The sequence below is a fragment of the Crocodylus porosus genome, unplaced genomic scaffold (assembly GCF_001723895.1).
Source record: "Crocodylus porosus isolate Cpor-Errol unplaced genomic scaffold, CroPor_comp1, whole genome shotgun sequence".
Taxonomy (NCBI): Eukaryota; Metazoa; Chordata; order Crocodylia; family Crocodylidae; genus Crocodylus; species Crocodylus porosus.
The window spans coordinates 179625620-179636140 of NW_017728906.1; the positions used below are offsets into that span (position 1 = coordinate 179625620).

Sequence of the window (10521 nt, forward strand, 5' to 3'; positions counted from 1 at the left end):
ATCCTATGACCCCAGCTGACTTCCTGCCCTTTGGGCAGAGGGCTGGACTCGATGATCTTCCGAGGTTCCTTCCAGCCCTAATGTCTATGAAATCTATGATTATGGGGAATGGGCAAGGACTCAAATAGGACTGAGAAGCCAGTTGATTAATGTCACTTTAAATTCTGACTCAGCCACACATTCAATTAATTAATGTTTTAATGAAAGAAGTAATAAGCCACAAAGTTATTCCACAAAAATTGTGTTACCTGCACTGCCCCTGCTGTGAGCCCCACAGTTGATGAGGCTCAGAGGAGCAGCAGCATTCCCTGCACTGCCCCTGCTGGGAAGCGCAACAGCTGTGGGGCTTGTAGCAGCATGAGCCAGTGTAGGGGGAGCCAGGGATCATGATCCTGGGCTCCCCCTCCATTGGCAATAAGGCATGATAGGATCTGATGTGTGATTCACAGAATCACACCTCCTGCCATGCCACACATGCATGATAGGGGAGTGTGATTATGGGATCCAGCATCAGATCCAATTGTGCCTTGATCTGAACATCTAGAGGGGCCCTGAGAGAGATCAGGAATTGGAACAGGCTACCTAGAGAGACTCGAATCTCCATCCTTGGAAGTTTTCAAGAGCAGGTTAGACAGACACTTGGTGGGTTAGCGAGCAGGGGGATAGATTAGATGACCTTGTGAGGTCCCTTCTAGCCTTACTTTCCCATGATCCTATGAAGCAAAGAACAAAGTTTTACATTAAATATAAACATAAATAAATAATGAGAAAAAAGCCTCTACATGCAGAAAGGTGACTAATTCCATGCCTAAAAGATATCACACAGAGCTGAATAGATAATGCTGATGAGTTCTCAGAAAGAATATCTGCAAGCATGTGTTTTAATTTACTGAAAAATGGGATTAAAAAGAAAACAGCATAATAGAAATCCATTTAATGTGATGAGGTGTAAAAAAGTAAATACATAAAAATATAGAAGAACAAAGTATTTAAGAAGCTAAATCAAAATAACAACACATGATGCATTGCGAAGGCATTCAGTCAGGAGTTTAGAAAGTTTGCAAAATATAACTTAAAATACAAATTTGTAAAAAGGCAGAATATTCCTGTAAAAATAATCCCCAAATAACCAAAGCCAGCAAACCTTTTTAAAGAGTTGACTTTCCAGCAAAAATAAGCAATCTTTCAAAAGTAACACAATAAAATAAAACATAGCCTCAGGTGAAGGAACAGATATAGAAGTAGGTTCAGAACATTCAGGTCCTGTTCTCATCTGTGCCACAGATTTTCTCTGTGACTTCCAGCAAAAGAAAAGAGGCAATAAGTGGTTTAGGATGTCTGCCATGAACCAGCGTGCCTGATTTTCAGAAGTACTAAAAGCCTGTAGCATCAGCTAAAATCAAGGAAAGCTACAGAGGCTTATCACCTCAGCAAATCTGTCCCAGGATGCTTCAGGTAGGGCATGAGAGAACAAGATAACACCAGTGGTCATTTCTGGATATTTGGGACTTAGTTGGTGGTATAGTTTTCTATTGGTAAGTTTGGATTAGTACTGCTTCACAGTGTTGCTGAGAGGTAGTCAGTCATATTAATCTAATGTCGGGCAGAAGACAGAGCATGGTGGCACCATGGAAGTTAACTGGTTCAGAGGGTCACGGGGTTTTGTATGCAACAGTGTACTTCATCAGATGCTTTGTTTGTAAAGTTCATTGAGATGTAGACTAAAAGTAGAAATGGGAAGAATGTGCACAAATCACCAGCCCTGAGTGGAGAAGCCCATCTGCCTATCTTGTTGAAACTGTATCTAAGGGCAGTTTCTAACTAAAAGTAGTTCTGTGACAGGAAGTTGGTAATATATATCATGGCATGGCATTTACAGCTCAGGCCAAGGTAAAGATACCATATCACAATACTTATTGAGACACATATATAATTTCTGATGATAATACAAGACATGCATGTATGGAAAGAGGTTTCCCTGATTGAATGAATCTCTAGCAAGTCTTCCAACCATTTAGCAGGCAAATTAAAAAAAATGTAGTTTACTAGTTCCAGTGATCTATCTTGAGTCCTTTTGTTGAAATGTTTCAGAGAGAAGTTACCTTGTAAAATTCTGACTCTGTTTGACTTAAAAATCATTATTTTCCATATTACAGCTGCATCAGTAAATGGTTAATCGAGATCTATTCACTCCAGCCATTCATGTGTCTGTCTTAGGTTTTGTGTGACATGGATTTTCAAGGAGGTGGGTGGACTGTGATTCAGAAAAGAACTGATGGGATAATTGAATTCCAGCGGACATGGTCTGAATACCTGGATGGATTTGGTGATCTTTCTGGTAATATTTTTTATGTTCAAAAGATATTAACAATCTGAAAAATGAAGATAATTTATATTTTATTAATGTAAAAAACAGGCCTTGGAACCAATCTGATTGCCACAGCATAGGCAAGACTCCTACAGAAGTCTAAGGGCCTTTTAGCTGTCTAAGAATTGTAAGATAAAGTTCTTGCTCTTTAAAAGTTACTTTTTATTTATTTCATGAATTAAATTCTCTTCACTCCTCAGTAATAACTATTCCCAACTACAAATTCCATGCCTTTATTGCCAGAACAGTTAAAAAGTTCTTTTCCCCCTTTCATAAGGTGGAAAGTGTGTTTAAGATTTAAACAATACCTCAACCATTTTGATCATACTTCCAAACAACATTGTCTGCCAAGCAGAAACAAAACCTGCATAGTTTCATCTCATAGATGCAAGTTATGAAAGTTATGAGCAAGTGAAAGGTGGGGTTACAATGCAAATGTTTCAGATGGCATAATGGTAGAATTATTTCCCAGCTACTCCCTTTCATTCAACAAATCCAAGGACAGCTCCTCTTGCAGAATTGTATCAGAGGTATTAAGCAGGGAAGATCATGACTTTTCAGCTGTGCAGACCACTAAACCTCTTTTGCGCCTACATTTCTTAGAAATGAGCAGAAATATTAATTCTTAAATAAATTCTACTCAAGAGGATTGATTTAGATTTGTGTATGGTTGTACCATTTACAAATGAACCATTATGAGTGACACTGGATTATTCTGGGCCTAGCAGGCAACCCACACCCATTTTTGCTCAGTGAAAGGAATACTTCTCAATGACTGCTTGCAGATGTGAAACCGCCCCCCCTTTGCAAAAAAAAAATTAAAAAATGGCACTTAAAACTTGGCATGCTGCTGTGCTGAGCCCAGCACGTGCCCAGAAGAAGCATTGCATTAGTTGGAACCAGCTTTCCCAATGTCTGTATAGGTCAGGCATGTCAGTGAGGCTTTTAAGGCACTTTTATCTAATAGCTGATTCAATCAGCTATTAGATAAAACCGAGAGATTTCAAGATAAACCAATTGAATCAGCTATTAGATAAAAGTGCCAAAAAGCTCCACTGAAGTTTCTAATCTGTACAAGTGCCACGGAGCTGGGTCAAAGTAATGCACTGCTGTTTCTGGTAAAGCATGGTTTTGGTTGGGTTTTTTTTTCTGTGTCTGTCAGTGTCCAGCATTTTTAGATGAAACCACCCCTCAGAAAATGTCAGTTCTTAGCTTTAATTACTTTATATGACTTCAGAAAAATAATAGTTTGATTTTTCTGTTACAAAGAACTCAGGAAGACTTCCAACAGGTCAGTTTGTTTACAACGCTATGGATTCCTTGTTGAAATCTCTTGGTTTATCTTGTGAATTGCATGTAGGACTTTGCACATCTAACTGTGTCAATATGCTGCAGCACAGTGGTTGAGAATCACTGAGAGAATATGTCAAAGGAGAAGATAAAATGAGGACAGTTCTCAATTTTGCATACACATTGCTGAGTCATAATGAAAGATAACGTGTATATGAAAATCCAGTTTGTGGACTTCCTAAGTGAATTGTCTCATTTCTTAAATCTTTCAAATGAACATATTCCTTTCAACCAGTTTTATTATTCATTTTGTTTGGTTCAGGAAACAACATACAGTAGGGAAAAATGGAAGAGATCAATATGTTCTCAAGTAGGTTATATTACATTTCTTTTACAGGAGAATTTTGGCTTGGCCTGAGGAAAATTTTTCATATAGTAAATCAGAAAGCAGCCAGGTTCAAGCTTCATGTGGTTTTGGAATCAGAAGATGACAGATATGCGTATGCCTCTTATGACAACTTTTGGGTAGAGGATGAAGTATGTTCTTTTAAAATCCATTTAGGGCACTATTCAGGAAATGCAGGTAAGACTGTCGTTTTAAGTATTAAAAGAAATCTATTTCCTCCCAGCACAAGGTACAGAAGATGGAATGTTTAGGTAGGCTAATATGAAAAATGTCTACCTCTAAGTTGCATATTTCCAGAAAATAAGTAAGTATTTCTGTGCACAATGAATGTAAAAACTGTAAAAACTGAGTAATGGTTACTGTTATGGTGACTGATTTGATGAATGCCATTTTTATGTGGGCATAAAACATCTAATTTTACACTAAGACCTTCTAGTTCCTTTAAAAATTACCTTTAATGGAGTCATGTATCAATGAACTTTGCTAGCAAAGCAGTTATAGTAGATTTTAGTTAAGGGAAAAAAATATGAATTCAGTGTTAATGATTATTCACTTGCTCTGGGCCTACGTACTGAAGACAATGGGAATTTTTTTTATGTCGGTCACTTTGTTTGCAGACAGCTGCAAGGTGCTCAGTCACAGCGGCAGCCACAGACCTTTCTTCTGTGGAGTGGGGCTGAGTCAGAATAGTTTATTGAAGCAAACAGACAGCAACACAACCTCCCACACTGGAAATATGGGAGTAGGGTAACTGGACCTGGAAATAGGGTAGTGTGTTTCTGTTAGCTAGCTAATTAGGTCTGATGGGATTTCCAGTCGTGCCACACAAAGAATGTGGCATGATTACCACAGAGTAATTTATCCCTGATTTTACTCCATGGTGAATTTATTCTAATTAGGAACAAAGAAGGGCAGAACTTCTAAAATGGCTACCGGCAGTAATTGTTACAGTAACCTGACCACTAGGAAGTGAAGGGACCGGTTTACTTTGATGAAATTGACCAGGAGGGTTGACACATGATTTTTACACTATATAATTTACACTCTTGTGTACTTACTCCTCACTATCAGAGGAGCAAATTTACTCTAGGGTGGAGTGACTTGTTTGGAGCCTTACCCTGTGAGTTGTTACACTGATACAACTGAGTAACATCAACACACAATCTTTTTTTTTCTTTTCTAATTGTGATATCTTGCCACCTGGGATATTTTAAGAAATGTCATTGTAACAAATTTGTAGGAAAACCCCCACAATTTACGTATGAAGTGAAAGTGTTAGCCTTTTTGTACAAAAATAATTTATTTTGAATCTGTCTCAATCAGGTGATGCATTTCGGGGATACAGACAGGAAGATAACCAGAATGCAATGCCCTTCAGCACCTTTGATGTTGATAATGATGGGTGCAGGCCAGTGTGCACTATTAAGGAACAGCCTGTGAAGAGTTGCAGTAACTTCAGTGACAAGACAGGGTGGTGGTTCAACCAGTGTGGCCTTGCAAATCTCAATGGTGTTCATCGTTTCACTGGAAGGTTTCTTGCAACAGGGATTCATTGGGATACGTGGACACTGAATGAAAAACCAGTCAAAATTAGATCAGTTTCAATGAAAATTAGAAGAACCTACAACCCTTATTTCAAATAACAACTTACTACAATCTAAAAAAGCTCATGTTTTGCAATTAGGCTCACTGTCATTCAACCTTTACAGTCTTGGTTAAATAATCCAGTTTTATGAGTTATCTTGGTTATTTATGACTAGCATTGCTTTTTTCATTACAAGTTTGAATACTACTTAGTCAATTATATTTGCATTATGAGACTATGTCAGGAGGAGCTTTGTTAGTGCTTTATACTACTGGAAGTCTGCTGAAATGAGTGATTGTACTCTCTCATTCATGAGTGAGAAGGCTCTAAGTGTGAGGCACTTTATAGTTTGAGGATTAGGCTTTTGGTATTCAGCTGCCTCTTACCTCCTTTTAGGATTGATGGTAGGATTGTAACATGTACAACAAATATATTTCACAAATTATATTTTACATATTTAAAAAATTAGTTTCTTTGTGTATTTGAATGGCTAAGAAACATTAAGTAAATAAATCCATAAAAGGCACATCTGCAATTATGTTCATTTAGAAAATACATTTCTATGCCTCCTCCTACCATCTTCCACACTAAAAAATCTACCTGAATACTCTTTACTTAGGCACGATTCTCTCTGATATGAGTTATAGCCTGGTTTGAAGAAGGGCTGCATAGTCAGGCCATATATACGCACTTTTGGATCAGGTTTTTTTGATCTTTCACACACAAGATTCATGGTTCTCTTTTGTACTTGCACATTCACTGACAATCACTTATAATATGAGACTCAGATTTAGGGCATTTTAATAACTGAAATGGTGAATTGCTTACAAACTGACATGCAGGATTACAATTATGTAGGAATTTCTCATTGTCTTTGTAATTGTAATGTTGGAACTATAGGCCTATTCCAACATTCTTGACTTCATTTTCTTTTGTTAAGGGTGTTAACAAGGCATTAATATTGAACTCTATGCAAGCACTTTTTAAATTAAGTCATTTGGATTGTTTGTGTTTGACCCTGTTAGTAAAAGTATACCGATATCAATAAAAAATGAATATTATCAGTACAGTGGATCTGGGGCCTGCAGTCTGTCGCACAAAGCATACATGCCTGTTTCTCTTCTCACTTGATTCAGCTTCAGTTAGGAAAGCTTTGCAGTGCATTGTTGTAATCAGTAGCATCAAACCATTAAATCAGACAGGGCCTGATTCTCTACTGCCTTGTAGTGTTGCTTACATCAGGATGCAGTGTATATATTACATCTTTTTTCCACCGATGTAGATAATGACTGAGTGAAAAGGGAGAAGGCAGTAAGAAATCAGGCCTGTGACAAGGTTTATTTTATAATCCATGCTGTGACAGCTGTTCAGGGATGAAACTACCACTTTTTTGGTGTTTTTGAGGAGAAAGCTGACCCCAAGATACACAGGAATTAAAGGGTGGGGCTTCACAAAAGAGCTTTAGCATTTAAACAAACTTCACAAAAACCCTGACTAACTTGTTTTATGTACCTGAGACCTAGGTGCTGACATCTTCTGGCAAAAAGTGATTTGTGTGCCAAGTTCAGCTTCTAGTTTGCACATGTAGGAGCTCTGCCATATTGTCTGGACTCAGCAGCTAAGGACCTTGCTGTTGGCCTTTGCATACCACTTTTGTGGTGGGACCACTTGCCCACTGTGAATCTTCACAGTTAAAGTTAGGTTGCTGAGCAGAAAGGAATACAAGAGTCATGGAGCCAGGAGGAGACAAATGGGAGGGAAGCTGGCTGTGTAGCCTATTGCAAAGGTCACTCAGGAAAATAGGGATTCCTAGGTACCAACCTTTATCCTAATGCTGGGTATGCCTTTATTTTATGATTGTCTAATGTCAAAACAGAAAAGTGGTCCCAGGAGAAGACAATGGAACTCAGGATACCCTCTGTCCTACTTGAGTGACCTTCCTGATGGGTTGTGAAGTTAGTTTCTCACATATATGTTCTTCTGGTTACTAATAAAATTAATATGCAGTGATTGGCTTCCAAGCATATTTCTCTGGAGCACCAGGATCTGACACCACAACGTTTTTTCTCTTTGGGTAGGAATGTATTGCTCCACCAGAGGATGCTTCCTTTATCTGCCAAGCAGGGAGAAAAAAATCAGTGATAGGCTTTATATCCAACTTTACAAGGGTCATTAAAAGCCTAGTAGGAAATCAAACTACCTCTCCAGCTTCCTTTAATGAGGAGTGGTTAAGGATAAAAGGCTACAGTCTTTTTTTCTTTCCTCCAGGTTGAAGAAAGCAAAAACTGAGGGTTGTCCTGAAGGATCTCATCAGCAGGGGTCTGATGGGAAAGTTGCAAAAGAAATGATGAAACAGGAAGGATATTGCTGCAAAGGAGAAAAGTGGCTAGAAGGACACAGGGAAGACAGATCTCTGAAGTAAGGTGAAATCTTGTTGTCAAATTTGAGAAAAGTATCAGAGCCAAAAATAGGTAATGCTAGACTGACAAAGCGGGAGAATATCCAATAGGTTCCTGTGGAAGAGGGCTGGCACCTCTTCCCTTCACAAGACCTTCTACAAGGTCTAGTTTGAATGCCAGCTGTCTTCAGACAACTTTGACTCAAATCTTGCCCTATATTCTACTTCCAGTTCACTGAGAGCTCCAGTTCTGTATCCCCTTGTGCTAAGACTGTATCAATGTACTAGCAGAGGCCTTGTTCCAAAAAAATGTCAGTGTTACATCTAAGATGAGGAGAATGTGTGTATACAGACAGATGGGAAAGCAACGTGACAATACTGGTAACCATGTTTGTTTTTTTTCAGAAGCAGTGTAAGACCTTTTTAATTTAGGCAGGATTCTAGCAGCTGTGTCAAGTTTTGGGGTAGTCTTGGGGAAATTGTTTTAATTTTTATTTTATATATTTTTATGACTTGTTTTTATTGTAAGTCACCTGGAGACTGCTTTGGAGAGGACATCACAGAAATCAAGTAAAGAAATAAATAGAGGTGGTTTTGTAGATATTTCTACAGCTTTAGTCCCTTTCTAGAGGAGCAACATGGAAGAAACCATGAAGGTGCTTTTTTAAAAACTTCACACGTTGATAATGGAAGGTTGGATCTTTGGCACAGTGAATAGATTATTTGGTCAACTAGGCTGTAAGTGTATGGTGCTATCTCCCCAAAAGCAAGCCACCCATCAATCATCTTTTTGATTAAACTCTGAGCTGTTCACAGTGGGCACATGCAACTACATATGTGCTTTACTAAAGCTAACTAATTAGCTCCATAGTGAAGTGTCACTGTCTACACATGTGGCCATATTAGGGTACACTAAATGAGTTAACTCTGCCATAGGGTAGTACTGCCTGGGGCAAGTACTGTCTTAGTGTGGAGTAATTTATCCCACCACAATGCACAGTTAGATGGTGATGGGCTGGCTGGGACATGAGGGGGCTACAGTAAGGGGGCTACCTGCCTCGTGCCCCAGCCAGGCCCTTCTCTGCCTGCTACCACCACCCAGAGCCTGGAGCTGACCCCCATACCTCCTGCTAGCCCAGTGCTGCTCCACCCTAGCTCAACCTGCTGCAGTTCCAGGCACACATGTAAACACTGTACCCAGGAGAAATAAACTTTAGTATGAACCACTCTGGAGTTTATTTCATTGCCCTAATTGCACATGTAGATCCACCCACAAAGTGTTTCTCCAGCTTGTGGATCATCATTGTCATTGTTCCTTTTCTTCCCCTTTCCTGTTTTTCAAATGTGGAAACTAGAACTGTATGTAATAATTTAGTCTTATCAATACTATATGTAAAAGGAAAATCCACTGACTTCTTAAGGATCACACAAACTCTTATGACTGCAGGATGGTTCATGTTTTGCTTGACCACTGTCCTTTTCAGGCTTGCTCCTTCCCAGGCTACAGTCCTTCATTCCATTCCATAGGCATGGTCATAAGTCAGATATGCGACTACATTTGCTGCCTTAAAGTACACTTGGACTGGATCCAGATCACCAGGTGATCCAAATTGCCCTGTGTGATTATTTGCCCTCATTAGGGATCACTCTGAAAAATCTTTGTAATCCACAAACTATTTGCACAACTAGGGGTTAAAACAAAATGGAGCTGTCTCCAGATGTGTCTAACATCTCCAGTGGTCACAGGGAAATTGATGCTGCTATTTAGGTGGTAGTTCTAAGAGATTGAAGGAGCTTAGAACTTAGTCTTCTAGCAGAGGGCTGGCAGAAAGCTACTAGAATAAGACCACAAGGAGTGAAAAGAAGAGATAGGACTTCTGGAAAGAAGCTCAATGACTAGATAAGGCTATGCTCTTTAGCAACAGTTATCTGGATCAGCAACAATTTTGAAGAGTATCAAGCTTATTAGTTTCTGAGGATCCCCACAAGGAGTTCACCTTTTGATTCTCCTACAACCTGTCCATTCATGTGTTATGTGTTAGTCCAATTCTTAATCTGTTTTCATATGTGCTCTGTTGCTATTGCAAAATGCTAATTTTTCAGTTTAATTTTCAGTCAAACACTTCAAAGGAGCCTATTAACTCTACAAAGTCACCTTGATTAATCAAGCTTGTAATCTTCTCAAGAAATGGAGAGGCTTGTTTGGAAGACCAGTTTTCCATAAAATGATGTCAATATTATTTAGGATGAATTAAAGCATGGGACTATAATTACTTTTAATTGAAACCTACCTACATCAATTTTCTGTTATTGTGTTTGTGACTGATGTCAAACTAACTGACCTATAATTACTTGGATCATCCTGCTTACTCCTTTTGAATACTGTCACATATTAGTGCTCTTCTAGTCTTCTGCAATTTTCCCACTATTTCAAAACTGATTAAAAAAGTTAACATTGGGGCAAGCTTAGCTAG

The 10521-nt window shown here is 38.8% G+C and overlaps 1 protein-coding gene across 2 annotated transcripts in view; it reads left to right on the plus strand.

Annotated features, from left to right (window-relative positions):
* Positions 1–6694, plus strand: part of ANGPTL5 (angiopoietin like 5) — a 20544-nt gene extending 13850 nt beyond the window's left edge. For both annotated transcript variants that reach the window (XM_019530279.1, XM_019530280.1), the window contains exons 7-9: positions 2218–2338; positions 4056–4241; positions 5388–6694. In XM_019530279.1, the coding sequence (XP_019385824.1) occupies positions 2218–2338; positions 4056–4241; positions 5388–5707 (627 nt within the window). In that variant the 3' untranslated portion in view covers positions 5708–6694. The remainder of the gene's footprint in view (positions 1–2217; positions 2339–4055; positions 4242–5387) is intronic.
* Positions 6695–10521: the final 3827 nt, after the last annotated feature.